Raw genomic sequence first — 23,946 nt, 5'->3', positions numbered from 1 at the left:
TTGGCCCACATTTCATTGTCTGTGTTTATATGGAAATATCACTGGAATTTTGCAGAGAAGGTTGGACCAGCACGGAAATTTGTTTCTCTCCTGAACCAGAAATGATAGATACATTCTCTACTTCCCACTGTTTTAATGAAATAAGTTCAAAGTAATGTACCGTTTGTAGAGAACGGCTCAGACATTTACTTCTAGATTATTCATCGAAAGAATATATATGATAAGCTGTGCAATCAGATTTTTGAAGTTTCTGTAAGTCAAACATTTTGTTTAGCTATAAAAATGATCAAATGTTGTAGATGATAGGCAAAAATTTGATGGCCTACTTTCATGAAGTGGGAAGGCAGATTCTTCACAGAGATATGTGTGAGCTGGATGGCAAACAAAGCTTTTGTTGCAGGCATATTAATATTGCATTTTTTGCTAAAATTTAATATACTGAGAGTTAAAACTCAGATTATGGGTTTGACAAATATCAAATGTTGGCTGTCACAGTCTGATTTCAAGTAAGTGTATAATGCAATATGACTTACTTTAACTTTTTATATTCCCCAACATTTAGCAGCGAGAACTGAGGTGTGTCCCACATAACTAATGAGAAGTATGAAGCCAAAGAAACTATTGGGTTTAAGAATATAAATGAGATCCCAATACTACATTTTCTATGAAATAGCTTTCATGATGCAACATCGACATGCAAGTACAACAGAAAACCACATTTGCCAGGTATTTTTAATATGGGGGTTGTTCTTACCTCCCTGTTCACACAGCTGTTGTGCTAAGGCATCCTTGAATATAACTTGGCCCCTATGAGTAGCTGTAGCCCTGTGGACATAAAAAAGACAACACTAAATAATGTAGTATACTTATTTATATATGCGTATGTATATATACATGCATGACTAATCAAATCAGAGGTCCCATTCTGCTTTCTTACCCTGTTCTTCAGTCTGCTCTCTTTTAAATTCATAGCATAATTTGTAGAAGTTCTTTCTGTGATCTTCAGAGACATATGTAAAGGTAGAGCCTCAACACCTGGTAGTAATAGTATTTTGGCCATAGTGCTGGTATGGCACTACCAGTGTGACGTTTAGGTTGTGGTCCCTACCACATGCATCAAGGAAACTATTTCAGGATTTCCAACACTTCTGTAAAATACAGCAAAACTTCCTGCCATCACTCTTCATTAGCATTTCTTTATCTGATATCATGACCAGTGACCATACTGGGTAAAAAAAAAAATAAAAGCAAATACATTGACCCAGCAGATAAAGAAAGGCAGGAACACTGGGACTTTAAGTCTTATTTAAAAGCATGAGCCAAAATATTTCCTAAAGCTCTGTTGTAATGAATGTACAAGAAAGCATGATCACTAGGTGCATTTCTGCAAATTCCATCACAAGCGTATGAAGGCACACAAATCAGAAAGGGACCAAACAATCTCCAAAACGAAACACATGCCCCAGGCTTTTCTAAAAGGACCAGATAAGATGAACAGATTTGAATGATCTGCTGAAACAGGGCATTCTACAGCTGGCTTTGGGTCCAACCCAGTATGAACACACATGTTTTGCAAATATGTTTCATTGTGACAATTCCATGGTTTTTAGCAGAAAAAAATGGCTCATAGTGCTCGGGGGTATATACAAGAAAATCTCACACTTAAGGCACAGAAAATATTTTGTACAACATTTCTATCCATCCCCCAAGCTGACAGGGTGGAAGAGAGGACTATTCGCAGACAGTGAGAAAGAAAACTTATATTGGCAGTGGACTGGGACTTCAAAGATGCTGTTTATGCAACAGCCCAGGATATAATTCAGGATGTACAGAACAACAACAGCAACCACAAAATTCCTTTGTGAGGTAGACAGAAGTAAACTCTTGAAACATGGACCACATGCAGAGGGGAGCTTGAGTGTGTGTCTGAATGTAAACAAATACCAAATAATACAAAACTGTGTACTGTTTACTGGATCTTTGCATATGTGTGAGAAAAAGGGGACTTGGGGAGAGAGCCAGCAGCCAGCTGAATGATCTGCATCTTTCTGTGTCTATCATCCCTTTCTTGATAATGCAGACTAGGAGCCAATTTTTGCTGCACCATAGCAGGAACAACGTGCACCCTGGGGACAGCAGTGACATACAGTAAGGGCACCACTTTCTACAGCAAATACCGACATTAGCATTACTTTTGCAACGGGCCTGTGCATAAGTTCTGCACTGGCCTGTGAGCTTCAGCGACTTATTTCGGGTATTGCTTCTGCCAGTTTTCTGGTACTATATGCTTGTTTTCTCTGTATTTATCCTTTATTCATGGAGCAAATGACAATAATGCAGTGCAATAATGCATGAACTAATCTACTTTTAGGAAGAAGTGCAAAACACGCATTTTCTCTACTGAACTTTCTTTGTTGGTGATGTTCCTACCTGATAGGTGAGATTAATTGAACAAAATCATGAATGTGGATTTTTCTCTTTTAAAAATATGTAACATATCCAAAATTCAATTGACACTCAAATCTAAAACCTACATAATATTTATAGAAATTATAATAAAAATATTGACAATGTCTGAACAAGACTTTACTAGAGAAAGAAAATAAATCAGTGATTACTTATGGAGATTTTCATCCTTGACAAATGTATCCATTAACTGATATTTGTGTTATTTTTCTGAACAGTCTTTGATGTAGTTAAATACTGCTTAGATGAAGGCTCCATAATATTAACTTGTGTTACTCCACACCAGTTTACAGTTCCACTCTGTCATTCTATGCCATTTATTTCCAGTGAAAGGGCAAGAAACTAATCAAACCTATCCTGTCAGGCAGCCAAAAGGCAAGATGCATGCTCTATGTGTCCCCAGAGGTAATTCCTCACTAGGAATGAATCTTTCCAAAGGAGTTAGAAATAAAAGAAAAATTGGAGGGGAACAGGAACATCCAGAAATGGTGAGAGCTTAGAAATAAAAACAACTTAGAGATAATAAGGTTCCTTTTTATATTAACTTCACACTTCCATTAGCCTAGACCAATTTGTCTGCTTGGGGCTATGCAAAAGAGAGGAAAACGTGTTCTTAGAAGTAGCAAGAGGAGATAAGCTGCTGACAGAGGAAAAAAGAGGTTCAAACACAGGAAGACTATATCATGTGTCAAGGCACTCTGTCAGTTCAAGGCATTACTAACCCCACGCTTCAATTACAGCAATTCTGTGAAGAGTTTTCCTTCCTAAACCACAACTATTCAAGTTGATATTGGGTGCCAATGAGTACTTTTAGACTGTCTGTCAATGAAAAGCAAAAAAGAAATATGACTTGCTGATTCTCTACTTGAACTATGCATAATCCATGTCACTTGTGAAAGGGGATTTGAAGAGCCACCCTGCTCAAGCACTCACAGGCCTTAAAACCACTTTATTCAAGGGCAGTGTTGCCAGCTCCTCTGAACATAGCCTAGGTAATATCAGTTTGCCCCCTGTTGTGATGACACAAATAGTTATGTATGATTTGGGAGAAAGAAATCCGGAGACACTTGTACACATTCAGGATAGAGAGATGTTCTTCCAGCCTCCTGCCGACTAGTTGCAGCATGCTGAGCTGTGCTTCCAGGAGCAGAGGACCTGTCCCAGGCCTTGTCTTGAAGCTGTCATTCATTGGTCATGTTCTAGGGTTTGCCCATCTCATTCTCACTCTGCCCATCCAGGGGAGGTTGGCAACTGCACTTTTCCCTGGTAAGGGAAGGCACTGGGACAAATTCAGTCAGAAGGGGTCTGGAAAAAGAAGCAGTTTTCCTACAGTAAAATCATAGAATCATGGAATCATAGAATAGTTTGGGTTGGAAGGGACCTTAAATATCCAAACCCCTGCCATGGGCAGGGACATCCCACTAAAGCAGGCTCCCCAAGGCCCCATTCAACCTGGCCTTGAACACCTCCAGGAATGGGGCAGCCACAACTTCCCTTGGCAACCTGTGCCAGTGTCTCGCCACTCTCATAGGGAAGAAATTCTTCCTAAGGTCCAGTCTAAATCTGCCCCTTCCCAGTCTATACCCGTTCCCCCTCGTCCTATCCCCACAAGCCTTTATGAATAGCCCCTCTCCAGCTTTCCTGTAGGCCCCCTTCAGGTACTGGAAGGTCGCTATAAGATCTCCTCGGAGCCTTCTCTTCTGCAGGCTGAACAAGCCCAACTTTCTCAGCCTGTCCTCGCAGGGAAGGTGCTCCAGCCCTCTGATCATCTTTACAGCTTCCTCTGTACCCATTCCAACAGCTCCATATCCTTCTTACTTTGAGGGTTCCAGAACTGGACACAGTATTCCAGATGAGGTCTCAGAAGAGAGAAACAGAGGAGCAGAATCACCTCCCTCGCCCTGCTGGCCACGCTTCTTTTGATGCAGCCCAGGATATGGTTGGCCTTCTGGGCTGCGAGCGCACGTTGCCGGCTCATGTCGAGCTTCTCATCAACCAGCAACAATACCTTGTTTCATGACACCCCTAAAAAGGTTTTCAACAGAACCAAGGAAAACAAGCTACACGAAGCTGAGACTGGTCTGCCCAAACCCCACAGCGCTGTCCCCTCAAAGCAGATCTGATCCACTGACAACACAGACTGTCCTCCCTTCTTGTCAACGTGAGAGACATGGTAAGTGCTGGTCATCTGCTGAGCCTCAGCTGGAGTGCAAAGCAAAGCGATGCATACCTGATAACGGCTGTCATGATTTTGCATTGAAGTGTCTCATATTCCATATTGGATACATCCACATTGCTAACATGCTTTTCTTAACAGGTTGCATTTAGAAGACAGTGTTTCAGGTCAGGAGAGCAGAGGCAGGAGGGTATGTCGGACTAAGCCATGCATGGAGACTGCCTGTGCTGCCTGGCTCTGCCGCTCCACTTGTGGGAAGGATGCACAATAGCACTTCCCAGCGGCCAGGGTAGATATTCACCCTCTTTATGCAAATAAACTGGTTGGGTTTTATTGCATTTTTAAATTTGCACGGTCATATCTGCTTGTAGGGTTATCTTCTTTTAGCTGTTGTATTTTTAAAAACTATGCTCCCCCAATGCCATCTAATGAAGAGATGTCCAAACAAAATAACTTCATAAGCAAGATGGAGAATAGGCCTCCTGGAGGTTAAATACTTGGGGTAGTTATATACAGCCTTTCTTGGCAGAAGTCTGAGACATTTTCTTGCAGAGCCTTGCAAACGTGGTTTAATAACCATTTACTGTGTGTGGAAGGAGGTAAGGCCAGGCTGGTGTGCATTTTATGCCGTGTCTTCTGTGATGGGTGAAACTTTCAGTGACAATATCTTCAAGAGCAGCCAAGGCCAACATATTAAACCTGACTGGGAGATGGCATGGGTGTCAAGGCCAGCAGGGAAAATGCACAGAGCTCTCACGGCTGCTGATCCAAAAGGTGCTTGGATGGGAGGCTTTCAGCTACTGGTTAAATGCCTCTAAGTTGTTTCTTCAGTTTCCACTTGACTTGCAAGCACAGTAGCAGGAACAAGATCTGTGCGTTCTTAAAGACATGCTTTTGACTCTGCTCTTCCCTCCCTGTCCCCAGCGGTTTCTTCCTTGAAATGCTATAAAAAAATTCATCTGTCCTGATCATGTTCAGCTGAAACTGCCAGGGAAATTTGGCAAGTAAGATGTAATTAAGTAGACATTTGCCCAGGAGCCTGGAATTAGCACACCTGCTCTAAAAGCCTCGATCAGAGGTGAAAAGTCTTCGGAAGGAAAGAATTACAATGACCAGCAAAAGCTAGGGTATGTGTTAGAGGGCAAAGAGCAATAACTTCATTTGGGGCAGCTGTCCTGAGCTGAAGTGTGTGGTTCACAATCATAAATTACGCTCATGACTGACTTCACGGTCAAGACTCCTTTCCTTCACATAGAGTAAATGCAAGACGAACAAGAGACATGTGCCTTTCTCTCGTCTCTGAATTTCTCTCTGGGAACTGCACAGGGAGGGAAAGGGACCCAAAAGTCAACCTAAGGGTGTGGTGAGTATCTGTTAAAACCAAAATTGTATAACAAATCTTTGAAAATAATGAAGTCTAACAGACAGGAAAAGTAAACCAAATGTCAAAAGCCTTCTCAGGTAGAGTGAATAAACACCAAGGAAAGAAATCAAAGTCTCTTTTTGCAAATGTTTTTGGTATTAAACCAATATTTGAAGCCACCTGTGCATTTCTGCATATCAAAGCAAGAGGATGCGTATGCATCGATTCACCTGAGACCATACTGGCATTAACAAAACATGCATCAAAACATTGATATGGCTGGTAGAAACTCTCACTGGGTTGGAATAAAACACACCACAGGCAGAGACAGGCTATTTCTCCCTCCCACACTCTGAAAAGCTAATTGTAACTCTTCCAGTGTTGCTAGCCCCAACATGCACCCAGCTGGTCTGGTCTTGCAGAAAATTTATCTCATTCAGTGCACTTCATACAAAACATGCATTTTTAAAATCTACAACCACACTTCAATCTGTTTTAAAGTGTGCAGTGGTCCGTGCACACTCCTGTGTGTTGACTTGATGCGTACACTTTTGTCATTTTGAGGTCCAGCGCACACTTATAAGACACTCAGAAGACATAAGGTGGATTTTGTAGTTGCTCTTTGTCATTTAAAAAAAAAAAAAAAAGCAGCATATTGATTGAGAGACAATATGATTGTTTGGGGTAAATAAAAGGGGAGGAACGCCACAGTTAAATGGTAACATCAGCCCCAAATGAAACAGATTTACTTTTTTATGTTTTAACACAGAAACCTGTGCTAGGCTATGTACAGTTAGAATGTGCTGGTCTGATTAGGGATTGATTTAAAACTACACATTCAAGGGCTTTCTTTAACCAAGATTTGAATTAAAAAATTGTCTTCAAGTAGAAAAATAAATGAGGTTAATTGCAGCCTGTATCACAGAGAATGGATCTAAATTTACAGCACTTAAAATTTATAAGAACTTTCTTTTGCCATAGTAAAAACCCTTTTTTCGGTTGCAAGGTGTGAATACAAAAGAGGGATACAACAGAGTAGTATATACGCATTATGAAACAGGAATAAAGTAAGAATTACCATTTTAAAGTGTATATAAACATTTGCATCTTCCTTTTCCTTGTATCTTAGAGAATAAAAAGATATTGTTGTTTTTTAAATTCCAGCTGTTTTATGCGGCTGGAATGATGACAGCTTCTTGCTGAGTGAAAGCAGATTAGAACAATACTTTCTTCTCAGCTACAGGAAATCCAACATTTTCATTAGTATTTTGCATTGTGTGATTTTAAAAGAAAGCAAATTCTATTTTTTCTATGTTTTAAATAAAAGGTTATTGCAGTGGCATCTGCCAAGCAGTCAGCTTATATAAATAATAGAACAAGCACCCTTTGTCTCTTCACTAACACAGTGCCAATAACTAGGTCCCTGTTTTCCACCTTTTTCAGTGTCTGGAAGAGGATGCTGTCCTTCTCTTAGGTTTTGCAATCTATGGTACTTTACTATCTAGTGAAACATAGATTGTATGGATTTTAGGTTTTTAATGTGTTGAGTATTTAGAACTATTTGAAATCTATGTTTGATCCTAAGCTAATGAATATATTACACCTTTTTAGTATAAAAAATACTGGTTTTCCCAAACTTTACTTGTGTATTCTTCTAAAGCCTATATTCAATCATGATATCATTCAATCACCTAAATTTTCTTTCCATAATAATTACAAAAAATAAATCTTTGTCTTTTCCTGCATCACAAGATGAAATGTCACAGTTACTGTGGATTTTAAAGTACTTGACATCTCTAAAGGAACACAGAGGTGTTAAGTAGATGGACTTGGAACACAGTTATTTCCTCTATGCTTCTGCAATGAATATGACCCTTTTCTTAACAAAATGTACTAATTAAGTTCGACAGTGTTGATCATTTGGGGTGAGCTCTGCAGAGGTCACCGAGACGGTCGAGGCTAGAGCACTTGCCCTGAGAGCAGGGACTGAAGGAGTAGGACTCATTCAGCCTGAAGAAGAGCTGGCTTTGGGGGAACCTGACAGCAGGCAGCAAACGAGGTTGTGCAGCTTCTCTCTATTGCTGCTGTGTGTTAAGACCCAACTGGATCAAGCCCCTGAGCAACCTGGTCAGACTCTGCATTGAGCAGGATGTTGGACTAGAGATCTCCTGAGGTCCTCTCCAGTTTGCACTATGCTGCAGACCCATGATTTCTGTGGTTTTGCATGTCAGGTAAAAGCAAAGAAATTAAAGCAAGATTTGCATCGACTAAGCAGCACTTATATTGAGAACTGCTTTTCATAGCACAAAAGAATTAACCAGTTCATTACATCAAACCCTTCGAGTAAACAGCTGTGATATTGAGTCTCCCTGTCCATAAGTTAGTGGCTGCATGTCTCAGAATATCCACCAGAAGTGCAAGAGGTTTTCCATGATTCAAAAAAGTCAAGAGTTTGCAAGAAGTTGATGCTCTGGTGTGATACATTTTTTACATGAAAGATGATGTGAAATAACATATTCAACTAACACAGTGAAAACTTCAAAACATCAAAAATCTAAAGGAGTAAAATCTGAAACAGCATATGAGATCCTATAATGAAAACAACACTGGTTTTAAAAGATCCTAAATAATAGAAAAAAGGATTATTTTAAGACCGCCTTTTCAGTTCACTGCTCTCATGCCATCTGTATCGCTATCCACTTCCCAGTTAAGTTCTGAGCAGCCTGTTCTAACATGCTTTAGCTGCCCACTGGTCCCAAAGGACATTGGATGAGCTGGACCATATGAGAATCTGGAATCTCATCCCCTGTATTTGCTTTACAACCCACACAGAGAAATCTTCAAATAGCCAAATTAACATAATTCCTTAAAACCCACTCATTTCAATATTAATTACAGAGATGCAACTGGTGCATGCACATGTGCAAATCACTTTTCAAGGGAAGGACAAAACCTGTCTCTTTGGTCTAAAGCTAAAAAATGTGCCATCAAGAATCAAAATGTCCATAGGCTGCACTTCAGAGCGCATGGGGCAGATTTCCCTTCCTAAGGCTTCACCAAACACTGAAGTATTAACACCCCTTGTGTAATGTTTCCTTGCATTCTTCTCGCTGTCCTAAATGTTTTCAGAGGACTGAAAAACAAATGAAGTACTCTAACCTTTCACAGACTGACAAAAAATTAGATTAAGGAAGAACCTGCTGCAGTCATTATTGAAGAACTGTTATTCCCTGCTTGCTGGGAATGTGGTAAGCCTCCTGAAAAAAATACAAGGTCACTAATCATACAAAGGACAGTTATTTCTCCTGTATGCTTTTTATTTTTAGCCAGATTTATGTGTTAGAAGAAAACATATATCCCTGAAGACTATACCAGCTTACAAATAGAAATAGGCAGGTGAAATATTGCCTCAGGAGAATAATTAATTCTATCAGCCACTGGAAAAAATGACAAATTTGTTAAGTATCATGGAAGTCCAGCCAAAAGAGGCAAATGGAATGGCATCAGGTACAAAACAAACTGGAGAGACTATGGTGAGGAGGCCTGGAATCAATAGCAGGAGCTGGATGTACTGGAGAAGGGTAAGACACTACTGGGGAGGAGAAGCTGAGACATGGTGTGAGGGCACCTGGGAGTACTGCAGTGCGGGTGGTAAGGATAATTACTCCCCAAAGACATAGGGGACTTGGCTTCACGGATCCTGCTGCTCATGGAGTAGTTAGGTGTTTCTTCAACAAAGATGTTTGTTTCAGAGATTCCCATTTGAGTAATGTCTTAAGGTTTTGATTAAGAGACACTCAGAGACTTGAATTATCTAAATCATATCCAGTGTCTCCCACTTCAGCCAGTGAGATCAAGTAAAAACATCAGTAAAAGGGAACAATCTATTCTCTGTATACATCCACTATAGGTCTCGCCCCCCAGCCCTGATTTCCAAACCAGCAACTTTCAGAGTAAAGCCCTTGTGCTCCCCTTGCAGGGTGTCAGCAACAGCCCGGCATCCCTTTGTGCTGGCCTCCACTTCTGCTGTGGGTGGGAGCTCTGTCCCAGTGAGCTGGCAGCTGTGGTCAGGACCCAACGTCCCCCTGCTGCTGCCAGCTCCAAAATAAATGAATCCAGCTGCTTCTGAGCCATGGGCAGAACTATCTCTTCCTCCACCCAGGAGACTATGGCCTGCCCACACAGACTTATCTTCACACCACGGAAAAGAGCATAGGATGATAAGAAAATTCAGGTTGGAAGGGACCTCGGGAGGTCTCCAGCCCAACCTCCTTCACAAAGCAGGGTCAGCTGTACTAATCAAACTCACACTGCCCTACTATGCCTTTTGCTACATTGCCCAACAGCATGTCCAGGCTCACACTTCTGGTATTTGTGAATGTTTTTACATTACAAAATCCTGCTAGGGTTATCAAGATTATGTTAAACAAAAACTGCTGTTTGAACTTTAGCTTGAATTGGTCAGCCACTTGACACAGGCATAAATACTCTCAATTTACAACTCATTTGGACACTAGCCTCACATATAATATACTGTTCCAACAATAATGAGTTTGAACCCATATTTCTCACTAGGAAACAATCCATGATTTATCCTACTTAGAAATAAATTACCCACTAAGCTACATTGCCATATTATCTCCTTTTGACAATAATTCTTTAAGCCTTTTATTAAAACAGACATCAAACTCTAAAAAGTCTTCTCTTAAAGTAAAGTATTAATGAAGAAGAGATTTATAGCCACAGCCTTGAAAGAATCCAAAGTGTCAGAGAATCAAAGCAATAACCTAAGTAATATAAGATAGATGGTGGGTCTCGGTTCTTTGTTACTGACTCATTTTTCTTTTGAGCACAGATTTGTTTTCAGAAATTTTTGGCAGAATGAGTGCAACACTAGAATGAATCTTCGTAGGAAAATAGCCTGTTGATGTTCTGAGATGCTTTAGCGCAGTCCCAACACTGGGTTCCCCATGTCCCAGATGAAAAAAAGAATGCCAGTTTAGGGTGAAATGCAGCCAGACTTAGACTCTTCATTTATTTGTTAGTGACAGTTTCCAATCAAAAGGAATACACTGGGAATTCATTTCTGTAATGTTGCTAGGAAGGTGAATTTTTCAAATACACACAAATAATGATTGCTCTGTTACATGAAATATTGCTCGGGAGCTCAAATTCCCATGTCTGGAATCCCAAATACCAAGTAGTCTAGATGAAGGCATTCATTGGAGACTTGTACATCTGGCACTGCACACAAACAGAGTGGTGCTGGAAATCAGGGAAATTCATCTGTAATTTGTATAGCTAAGAGCTTTATGGTTGATTAATAAAATAGCAAATGAGCTAACAACGATAAAAGAGGATCTTATCTCAAAACAGATATTCAAATGGAAATGGAATTTTCAGTTTGTCACAGTCTTTAAGATTTTTTTAAAAAGATTGCATCAAACAAACAACAACAAAAAAAGTGGATTAGTTCTCGTGAATCTCTCCCCTTCAACTAAGGAATTTTGGGTAGTAGGTCTACCACACTTTCCACAAGTTGCTTGGGGTAAATTCAGGACTGTGTCAGGGTAAATCAGAAAAGTATGCTGAAAACCTGGTCCTTCTCAGCACTCTCTTTGGCAAAAATATCCGAAGTATTGGCTCCAGACAGAGTACCCCAGCAATGGGAAGCAGTGAAATCCCATCCTTGACATAAATGTTACCATGCAGTTTACGTAAAAATGACCAGACATCTGAACATCACAATATAATAAGACATACGAGACTTGGAGTAAAGCCACATAAAAATACCACAAATATTTCTGAATTTAAATGGCGATTCCCCGTTTTGAATGGTCACCAAACATTCCACAATGCCTGAAAAGGAGACCACATATCTGCAAAGAGAATGGTTGAAATCTTTAAAAACTACGATGAATAAACAATATACCATAAACTAGAAGGTACTAACCCCTGTGGATGAGATGGATGTGTCTGTGAATCAAAAGACTTGAAGCAAGATGATTCAGACAGATGGAAGGACTAGCAGTAAACTGTTAACTGGTAAAGGCATATAGATGACAGAGATACAATTATCAATTTAGAAGAAAATAAGACATATCCAAAAACAGCATCTAAAAACAATGCTGTAAAAATAGAAGCACTAACTGTGCAGTACCGCCTGTTTGGCATGTGTTAAGGAAACAGGCAGCTTTCACTCATTGGCAAAGATTAACTCTGCTGCGTTGTTCTAGTAAGAGGACCGTGAAAAACAATATATTGCAAGCAAATAAAATGTTTTAAACTACAGTGATCCATGTCTTTTAGCTTCCAGGTTCATCTGTTTCTGTGGATCTCTCAATCAACAGGGAATTAATGTTCACATGTACCTTTTAGCTTCAAAATTTCAGACGTGTATTTATTTCTATTTCTGAATATATACTGCACCTAAACATTGTTCTGGTAGTATTATTGATTCTGCATAAAATTATATGAAAAAGTTTCAGAATTCCTAAATTAAGAGAAATAGAAAACATAATTAATATTTTTAGATACATTTAGTCAACTAGAACATTAATTTTATCCAAGTTTCCATTAACAAATCTCTTCATTTATGCTTACTGCAAAAATTTTTATATTGTCTTGCTGTAGGGAAATCTTTTAGCAGCTGTTAGTAGTGCAGTAGAAAATTGTTCTTCAATATGTTTGACACTGATATTTGTCTTTCGAAGAGTTTATCGATAAGAACATTGTAAAGAATTTTGACCTGTTGGTTTTAGGAAGCATGATTATAACTGCTCTTTTTTTTTTTTTTTTTCCTCTCCAGACTACTTCATATACTTCTTGATGCACAACAAAATCCATTAAATTTCTAAAAGTATTGTTTTTTCAAATGTTAAGCTTTGTTCCCTGGAGCATAAATATTGGTCCTAATGAATATTATTTCAAAGAAACTCTATCTGTACTCCTTAATAGTCTATTTTAAACACTATTCATTATTTAAAAAAACTGTTCATACAAATTAATACTTCTGATATTAGTATCAAAGTAAGAAAAACATTTTAATTTTTGGGCATGCATAACAAAAATATTCTCTTTAAAGCTTTGCATTGCTGAAGTCAGAAACCAATGGCCACATTTCTGATGTCAGGTATGCTGAACCATACCGCTTTGTGATTTTTAGGTGAATTATTGGGTGATGGCTTAACTCAGTGGGAGTGTGCACACAGTCATTCCACACCTCAAGTAAGGAGTAGCGATTTGTAACCCACAGAAAGTTCATCGGTTGTACCAATATTGGTAAGATCTTTCTCTTGGTCTCTCATCTCAACTCAAACTCCTGCTGACTGAAGAGAAGTTTGATAAAACATATAGCCAGGCTGGAGCTCCCCTCCAAGCCTGAGCTGCTCCAAGTCTTTCCCATTATCATTGTTTTGTATGTGATAATACTTCCCAGTGTTTCCTTCAGCACTGTCTTCTATATTCAAACACTCAAGATAGTATATTTAACACACTTAAGCTGCTGCCAGTTTTCAATGGACCTACAAGTTCAAAAACATTTAGTTTAGGAAGAAGGAAGGATGCACAGACAGCATTATCATTCCAGGAATATATCTTCGGCTAAATTAAAATTAATTTCCCCGCACGTTTTTCTCTTACTGTTTTTAATCAGCACAGGTACTTTTTAATGCTGGTGACAGAAAATTTTAATATTACTGTTGGAAAACTGGACAGCTGCCCAGATCCCCAAATGGATGTGTACCATGCCACGACGTAGAGAAGTTACCCATTTTAAAATATAACCTTCTTAATCAAAGGACACACAACATAGTGAAGAAATATTACCCTAGTCACTGTTATTTCAGAAGTACTAGAAGATGAAATGAGGTTGCAGTTACTGCACTGTTAACCTCTGATCCTAAAGGTCTCGAACACATTAACGTCTTTAAGTATATACATGATAGCTATTTACTGAGCATCCTTATGCCCTGCCTAAGGACTCCACAACTCACAAGATAACATCTTTCTTTGCAAAACTGAGGAGAAGGTGTCCCAAACTAGCCTGCTGTACTCTGGGTGTTGTGTGAAGGATGCCCAGGGTGCTGTAAAGGAAGACTTGGAAATCTGTGGGCCGCAACTTCCTCTAAGACCAAAGGACCCTTCAGGATTCTCAGACCTCCCCAAAACTCACTGGTGACATCCTTAACATCACTCAGTAGAAGAGCAGGAGGAAAGGCTGCTAGACATCAGTCAGCCAATAAGACATGATTGCAGGGGAGAGGAGGAGCCAATGAGCTGTTTAGTATAAAGCATTTTTGGAAGATTTGGGACCAATAAAATACTAACGGGAATTTCTGATTTTCACATATAATTTTTTTTTTTTTACCTAGAAGAGTATCTAAATCTTACTTACAAGACTGATTTTCAAAACTAAGCTAAAAAAGAGACTATTAAACCACAAAGTCCCCTTCCAACATATGTTTAAGTGCAAATAAAAGAATTGCACCTCTTCCAGCTTTGTGTACAAAGCTGTATCATATATTTAAACTGAATTTCCCTCATTCTGACACAAATGTTCTTCTAATTTCAGTGACAAGTCAAATATTATCTGTTTGACGAAGCTTTTAACTTTTGATGCTTTCTGGACCTAACCTTTTAGTTGGGCCTGTAAAGAGAGTAGAAATTTCTCTTTGGGAGGCTTGTCAGGACCCTGAAATGTGCTTCCTTTGCATCTCAGAAAGAAATTCAGACACTCTGAAATTTTCATCAAATGAAACAATAAAATTATGACTTAGAGAAGAAACATTTTTTTCTTTAAATCTTCAAATCTTTCATTACCATAAGGGATATACTTTGCAATAATTTTTAAAAGAAAAAGGAAGATTTAGGAAGGAAAAATATAATAAATATAAGCATCTTCTCAGACTTCCTACTGCCACAATGCTTCTTCTTGTCATTTGCTATAGGGCAATTCCAAATTTATATTTACACAGAAGGACAGAAAGCTGTGACATAAGGAGCCTAAAGTCTGATTTTTCTCCCTGTCCAGTGATATGTTATTTGTTTTGTAGTACTTTGTTTCCACTGAGAACAAATATTTCAAATAGTGAACAAAAAATGTTCCTTTATTTTTGCAAAATACATTTTTTATACTTTTTGTTTGATGTAATGTAAACATTAGTATTCTGCTGTGAATGTAACTCATTTCAATCATGCATTTAAAATACATGATGGTTATTTTGGTAACTCCAAGTAATATCAAAGCGAACATGTCCCATTTATTGCAGCTAGGAAATGAACAAACTTCTAGCAAATGACTGCCCTGGAGTCATCCGTAGATCTTTCATAATTAACGCTTCTAATAAACAGCATCAGGTGCACAAAGAGTTAAATCTTGCTTAAAGATTACCATTGTATGTGCATGTTACCATCAAGGGTTTATAAACATTTTGAATAATATTGAGGTAAAAGCCAATGCTGATCCTAAATTCAGACTTTGTAAGAATAATTTTTTTACAAAAGCTAAAGGGGAAACAGATATTTACATAAAAGTAATAGAAGGTAAACAGATACCAGACAAATATTCATAACGTCTTTCCAATGCTCTGTATTTCAATGTACTAATTTACAAGGAATTTAAAGAGGTAACTGAAGAAAGACTTATTTCTTCATGGAGAGAAATGAAAATAACAGTAAGAAATGCTAGAAAGTGCTAGATTTTTAAAGTGTAATTTAAATAATCAACAGTAGTATTTATTGTACAGAATAGGCGAGACATATTTTTGAATTTATAGATTCCCTTAAGCATCATTTTAAGTATATTCATGCAAATATATTCTTTTTTGGCTTATGGTAAAAGAACTGATATCATTTGCACCCAAATAAATAAAAACACAAATGTTATTCTCTTGACAAACTGCACTGTATTGCTATGTATTATTCTCACACAGAACATAAGGGCATATAGAGAGTGTCTGAAATGCAATCAGAAGAGGTATTGTAAAGAATATTTTTGACACCTTATAGCCCAACCTACACCTAAATGAGAGATTGGTGCCTCTTATGAATTAAACATAATTCTTGATTTATGGTCCATTACCCTTGTATCAAAACCATAGTTCCAGAGCAATGTCACTGTGAATTCATTTAATGATATTGATGATACTTCTAACACAGAGAATACAAAGTAACAAGCAGTGCAGAGCATGGCTTTATAAATCACTCCTATAGAGTATCAGGCAATAAATAACTTGTCATTAATTCACTGTAAATTATGCTAAAATTCTTAAACTACAGCAAATCATAAATGCTGCCATTTCTGGTAAAAATGTGAAACTTCTGACCAAGAAATTCTATCAAATCATGTAATATATATAAAACTTTAGATTCACTGTCTTTGGATTAGACCTTATTTCTTTAAAAAACAAAGAAAATTGCGATGAATGGAAAAAAATGCAGTTATGTCATCTTTAACATTATATACAGTCTAATAACCCAATGTACCAAAGTGCTTCCAGTACCTGCATTTCTGAATTATCTGTGTCTATAGGATACTGACTTGACAATATAGGCATTTATCCCAACAGCTAGGATTTCAATAGGGATATTTCTCAATTACCCATTTCCTTCTATGAGTTACTGACTTGAATGCAGAGGCAACCATCTCAACAACTAGTAGTGCTGCTGCAGCTCTTCAACTGAATAAAGACACAGGTCCTGAGAGCTCACCCACTTTGGGTTATCAGCACCTTATCTCATGAGAAGACCTCAGGTCAGCTGTGTGTACCTTTACTCACAACACATTTAGTGAGGCTCACTATTTGGATAGTACCATCTTGCGCAACGTGATTTAAAACAGCAGAATCTGGTCTAACAGAGATTAGGAAACATTTTCCTTACAAAAATTAAAATTAGAAGGCAATGAATGATTAATTTACAAATCATCTGACTTTAAAGATAGTTAAGAGTTGATAAGGTCAAGAGTCTTTGGCAGGAAACCAGCTAATTTCATTTTTAAGGCCTGCTTCTAGTGTTTTGGGGAATTTAATTTCAAGTGTTGGCTCTTCTGCAATTACTCAGAGCAAGTTATGTAACTTTTTGTCTGTATCTGAGAAATAGTAAACCTACGTCCAATTATAAGTTCTTTAATCCTTCAAAGATCCAATTTCATAGGCTGTACAATTTGTGAGGTAGCAACAGTAAAGCTGGATACTGTGTAGTTCGTGAGTAGTGTCATGGATGTAATAGCACAAAAGAAGAATTTGGTTCCCCAGAAACTGCAGCACAACCCCATCAGGGTCCTGAGAGCTGACCCCAGCAGAATAACCCCTCATATAAACCCCTGCCTCCTTGTTGGATCTGCTAATGCCTACAAAGGTTACAATCAGAGGAAAGTAACTGAGCTCAAAAGAGCAGGATTGTAAGCCTAAGAAATCTGGCTAATGGACTGTGTACCTGACCATGCTGTCTGGAGCCTAAATATAGCTCTTTCAGTATACTTACCCTGGCTAGTCATAAATAAGGGGGAAAAGTAGTTTGATAGTTTGTATGCTATTGCACTCATATTGTTTTATTCCTTCATAAGTCTGTTAACACAAAGGACAAATTCCACTGTTAAAAATCTCAGTGAGAAAGCAGAGGGCTGATACCAAGTATCAGAGATGGCCAGTGTCCCCATTTCATACACATTATGATAAAACATTTTCATCATCACTTTTTATCTTAGTTACCAAGCAGTGCTTAAAAAAAATAAAAAGAAATTAAATTGCTTGAATTTTTACAACCAGATATGTGTCGAGCCTTGACTTGGGCTTCTCCAAACTGTTCGGGCTCCTCCACCTCTGCTCTTCAACACAATAAGCCAGTGATCTCCCACGCTGAGTTACCTCCTAATCTGACATTGTGACAGTGGAAATTTGAGGATGGCCACAGGCATAGATATGCCAGTAAAATTAAATAAAACGTCTCTGGAAGAATAACAAAGTTGTCACTCAATGGTTTCTACATTTTCCAGAATCTCTGTAGGCAAGGTTTTGACTTTCTGCACAAAGTCTTCCCAGGCCTGGTTTATCCTGCACTCCCACGAGCTTGACTGTATAACCACAAACTCACTCTTCTTTTCTATTTCCCAGGTTGTTTTTTCTGTTCCACCCATTTTTGTATTCCTCAAAATAATCCTAAAGATTTGCCAACGGGAAACACAGAAAATGGTTCTTTCTAACTATCCCTTCTTGAATTATATCTCCCATTTTAATTTTTCCTTTGAAAAGAAACCACTTAGTCTGAAATTGTTTTAACTATATTTTTAGGATAGAAGTGTAATTATACTGTACATATCTGAACTTCAATGCTAAAATTTAGACTCATCTATCCATAACTGCCTATCAGTTGCTGTGAGACCAAAGATTATGCTCACTACTCACAGTAGGTCTTCCCCTTGTTTTTTATTTCAACAGCCTCCAACAGCCCTCTATATACCAACAGCTGCACAGTACTTTTACTCCTTAATTTGTTTCAGTGGTTGCGTGAACAGATTGAGGTCAGTATAATGCCCTCAAAATTCCTACTGGCAAACCGCTGGTGTTATGTACATTAAATCTGAGATGGCCATAGCCCAGAATTTTCCACATAAAAAATCCCGAGTCTGACCCCATTATCCAGCTTTGGCACAGGTTATTCTATACAAAAAAGAAATGTTCCCAAAGAAACACAGAAGCAGAAACTAATCTCATGTATTACGAGCATTAGATACAGGCAAAGCATCAGGAGTTCAGTCCGTAGAGACCAGGCTCAACTGTAAAATTCATCAAAATAAAGCTTTAAACTATAAATCTATACTTCTTATATGAACAATGACAGTCCAAGTCACTACTGTTTTCCTAGCTACTACCTCAGCTGTATTTCCTAATGTTAACAAGCCTCTGAAATGAAGTACTGCCAGCAGAAAAAGTTACGCTTTTCACGTTTTGCCTTAGTAGACCAGCAATCACTCTGTAGCTGAAGACAGCTATTCTAAGTTTGACACTTTTTTGGTAATGCTACCAATGTGGATTTAACTTCACCCACTCAGACTCCGAATTCATAACTTCACATATGTACACAGCAGGCAGTCAACTTTCTGCAGATGCCTCTGTAGAGTGGTGCCCAGCCCTGACTGGAAGTGCCCTGAGCCTTTGCTATGTGCTTAGTGAGAGTAAGTCTGCAGGAATTTACAGAAGTGAAAGGTATTATTACATTGCTATTTGTTATGCTAATTTTGTTAAGGGTCTGTCAGAGTTTCATTATAAACCATATTTTCAAAGGGCTCATATATAAACCATGAAATGTATTCTATGCTCACTTTCACACAAAGAGTAAGTCCTAATAACATTATTATTTTGCCAATTAAAAAAAGAAACAAGGGTTATCAGGAGTCTGTGTATTCATTTTTCAAATATAATCTGAAAGTTTACAGGTCCTATTAAAGCATCATTAAACAGAGCAATGCAAAGCTTCCAACACTGGCAAATGCTGAGCTTCACTTGCCCTATGAATTTATTACTATCTGAAATCTAATGAAGTGCATAAAAGCTTCATACACTTAGCTTAAAGTTTATGTTTTGGCTGAGGTTTGTACCCCTCCCTTTCCTTCTATCACTGGGTGTTCAGTGCTCCTGAACCTACCAGCTACACACCAAAAGCTCCATACAGCAGAGGGATTCAAGACATATGCCATGACCTTTGGAGGCCCGGGTTATGCACAACTCCATGACTGACTCTCAGGTAAAAAGGATCATCCTTGGGAAGGGTTAACTAGTCTGTCCAGGCTTTAGCACACCCTGATAGCTCTAGCTGGGAATTCACATTTCAAGTCACATTCTGGACCAGAAAAGCCCCAAAAAAGGGACAAAACCCCATCTGTGAAACCCAGCTTAACTACCTATGAGATAGATGTAGATTGAGAGCTGTGCTGATGCAAATAAACTACCTTTACAAAACTAAACTAGTGCAGCTAAACTGCCTGTACTGACAAATGGAATAGTCATCCAGTAGTCATCTATACTCCTTTGCACAGTGTCTGTCAACAACAGAAATAATTGTTTCTGATCACCTTTTTTTTTTTACATTTCTTCTCATAGTCCACAGAGACTTCCAGTATTCTGGAGCTATGATCATAGTCACAAACAGTAATCCTAGCTACTAGTTAGATCTCTGGTGAGGCATAAATCAACCATGGAAATAGCCTTACAAATATAAGTAAACATTCCTGACAACCATAACACTAGCAAGAGTCAGACCTTTTTGTTATTTTTATTTCATTCAGCTAAAACATGCTAACAATTTATAACCATTAAGTGTCCTCCTGAGATGCTCTGTTTTTGCATTACAGCAAAGCATTAAAAGATCAATCCTTAGAAGCTTAATAACAAAAAAAGGCCAAGTGCAATCTATATGCACTGAAGCTAATGACTTTTAAGAGAATCTATTTATCCACCACATCAGTCCGGCAATCCACCACACCAGTGTGGCAATCTAATATGAATCCCAGAGCCTTAGTGTCTACAGGTTGTGCCATATGGCCTTAGTGTCTACAGGTTGTGCCATATGGCCAATATGATATTGGCTTCACTATCACGATGATCATCTCAATAAAGGCAAAAATAAATGTACTAATAGACACATGAGGATTGTATTCATTTTCAGAAAGTTAACATTAAAAAATTTGCACTTTTCTGAAGCATGACCTACAGTGAACACAGCGCCCTGCCAGGACTGTGAAATTATTCGCTGTTGCCATATATGTTGCTATCACAGGAGATTTACAAATGAGCCTCATATGAAGAAGAAAAGGCTGACAAGGATGAACTGTACATTATTCGGGGGCAGGATGGAGTAAGAGAAAATCATATGTTAAGGAAAATGCCACACAGAGACAAATATTTGTAAGAATACATTTCATATTCTCTGGTAACAGGTGCTGTAATCCTCGCATGGATTAGCAAAAATGAAGTGTGTCTTCGAGGTACTTCAGAACAAGGACAGTGTAATCGTTGACTTCAGATCTGATTGCTCTCCCCTCATAAGAAAAACCACTGGCATTCCTCATCTGTCAGCGCGGTCAATGGCTTATGGGCTAAACTAGTGGTTACATATGGAGAGAAACTTCATATGGCTTTCCAAGGGAGGAGATGGGATTGGGGCACTGTTTTCTCCCTTTGGCAATGCAAGCTGCAGAGCTCTCCTGGTAGAGGGGGCAGGAGCTACCATGTCTCACAGTCATTGCCTCCTTTACAGATGGGTAGAGACCTCCCAGCAGTGACTGTTGCAGCCAGGAAAATTTATCAGGAGAGGGATGTGAGCTACAGCCAACGGTAGCTGATAGTGCAAAGAGCGAGCCAGAGGCAGAGTTGCCTTTCCCATCCATTTACTCACTTGCCTCTGGGAGTCTTGCTGGCAGAGAACACCCAGGGGGGGGAAAAAAAGAAAGAGAACACCCAGGGGAAAAAAAAAACCAAAACCCTAACGAGTTAAAGACTCCACAGAGTAAGAAACTCCTGCTCAAAGCTACTGGGAGACACACCACAAATCTCTGAAGTAATGGTGTTTTCATCATGCTAAGTAACAACAAAGGTCCACCCCTTGCAACCCTTTTTGTGTGGAGGTTACTCCAAAATGGACTTCTTAAAACAAAAAAGACAACCATTTGCACTTAGTTAATTGGAACGATGACCTAATTGCTCATAGTATTTAAAACACAAAGCCCTGGCTGAAAACATCAGCGACCCACAAAGCAGTGCCAGCCCTGGGAGCACAGGGACAGTAGCTCCAAAGCAGGACACTTCACCCAAAGGAAAGGTCAGCTCTTGCTGGCAAGCAGGACAATACCTAAACAGATTTCATGGCTGCTGGCAAGGAAAAACCTCACAGCTGAAATGTTTGCCCTTGCAGACATCATGGTTGAAATTCTGCATGACTTTCAGCATGACTTGAGTGCTGCATAGAGATCTGGTGGTATTTAGGGCACAAAAGCCTGGGAGAGCAGCCCGAGCTCCAGATGCACCAGGCTGCCTCGCTGAAAGTTTCCTGGGCATATGGACTCAGGCACGTGTAGTTTCCACAGCCTAATGAAGGCAGAGGGTCTCTCCCAAACTCCCAGAAGGGACACCGGTGTTTGACCAGCCATGCTCCAAGCATATCTACCTGTCAACAACAACCTGGATCCCGCTCCAAGCAAAGCAGCCTCAGTCACTTCAGTATACTACGGATGTTAGTGACTCCTTCCTCCATCTTTTTAGTAACAGATCAAAAGGCAACGCCGCAAGCCTGGAAACAGTCGATGTTGACTCAGATCTCACCTTGGTCCAAGGATCTCCCTTCACAGAGCAGGGCTTTTCTCACTCACTAACAAGATAAAACCTTCCAATGAACCCTGGCACTGCACAGCTTCTTAAACCTGGAGGAAGGAGTCACAAAAAAATCCACAAGGAGGGGCCTCCCAGACAGAAAAGGATCTGAGTTTTAATCCTTAATTCTTCCATGGGGCTAGAGTCCATGTGCCTCTGCAAAGGTACCTGTTCCAGCACACAGACATCAGGATGTCACATCATGTTTTATGCAGCAGACAGCTGAGCTCCAGCTCCTCCTAGTCCAGGATGGCTCCATAAGAAGCCACCTTCAGTGTTTCAGCTTTCTCTGTCTGCTGTCTTAAGCTTATGTCATGTGAGTTAAGGAACACACCCACTGCTCAGACAGAACAGGTGTTACCACCTCTAAACCCAAATTCAATCCCACAGATGCAGGATTTATCTGAGACACAGTCATCAGTACATCATGTTGTGACTGGATCTACAAACTTAGGCTATGTGACAGCACACACCAGTCTTGGGGCTAGCTATATTCTTCCATTTGCTATGCTATGAAATCTCCATACTTCCTTCACTAAGATAGGGAGGTACTGACCATGCAATATCTCTTTCAGACTGAATTTTGGTTCAGTAGAGACAGTTACCGTAAAATTAGCAAACTGAAAAATCCCTAATGTTAATTGCTGTTATTTATAGAGGATGAGCATTACTTTCACTCTACTTTTTAAGAGAATAAACCTAATAATTGTACAACATCTAAGAGGCTGTACTACTGAATGCTACTGGATATGGCCCTCTGATTTAAATGCACTTCAAATAGGGTTGGTTTTTTTTTCCCAGACTTTAATATCTTCTGGAGATTTCTTTTCCCTTTAAATTTTGGCAGTCTTACAAATTATAAGGAAGTTTCCCAGTCCCTTACATGCTGTCACAGCATCTTCAACACATATTTACAGCTCTTCCATCATATTTTGTGTAAAGAAAAACTTTTAGCTCATCATGGAAACAGCTGCTAATGAAGATCTCTAGGCTTTCTTCTAGCTGATAAAGAGAGAATGGCAAATATTTTAAGCACATTAAACTGTGCTAAATCAATGGTGATTTACACAGAATTTCTATAGGAGCATAAAGCACATCCACTTTAATATCAAGTGAGTTAATTGTGATCAACGATACTACAGTGGAAAGCAAATGAATTCTTAGTGACAAACTTTGCATGTTACAAAAATAGAAGCCAACAAGAAATCCCTTTGCTACGTTTTTCACATTTCATGTTAGTATCTGCTACTATGTTGAAAAAAATAAAAGGAAATCATGAGTATTTCAAAGACCTATAGATCAATCAATTTACAACAAAATCCAATTAGGAAAAAAGGATAATTTTTTTTAACATTAATTTTTGCTTTACGTTATTGGAAATTTGTCTTAACAGGTGTTAGATTAATTAAAAAGTCACCATCGTGGGTTGTTTTTTTAGCCACTGAATACAAGAATGGAGTCTATGTATGTCCTTGTCTCACTTTTAGAACCTCTTTTGTTTGACTTGTAGGTTTTAATGTGCATCATAACACCTCTCATCCAGCAGTAAGAAATTCTCTGGGGAACACTTGCAGAAA

The 23,946-nt window shown here is 38.9% G+C and overlaps 1 protein-coding gene across 2 annotated transcripts in view; it reads right to left on the bottom strand.

Moving 5' to 3' along the window:
• The window catches only part of RELN (reelin), a 291,669-nt gene that overhangs the window by 171,381 nt on the left and 96,342 nt on the right, over window positions 1–23,946 (bottom strand). For both annotated transcript variants that reach the window (XM_054071453.1, XM_054071462.1), the window contains exon 4: window positions 755–825. In XM_054071453.1, the coding sequence (XP_053927428.1) occupies window positions 755–825 (71 nt within the window). The remainder of the gene's footprint in view (window positions 1–754; window positions 826–23,946) is intronic.

The sequence above is a fragment of the Cuculus canorus genome, chromosome 1 (genome assembly GCF_017976375.1).
Source record: "Cuculus canorus isolate bCucCan1 chromosome 1, bCucCan1.pri, whole genome shotgun sequence".
In the NCBI taxonomy this organism is placed as follows: Eukaryota; Metazoa; Chordata; class Aves; order Cuculiformes; family Cuculidae; genus Cuculus; species Cuculus canorus.
The sequence above is the reverse complement of the archived record's forward strand: the minus strand, read 5'-3'. Positions and strand labels throughout refer to the sequence as shown.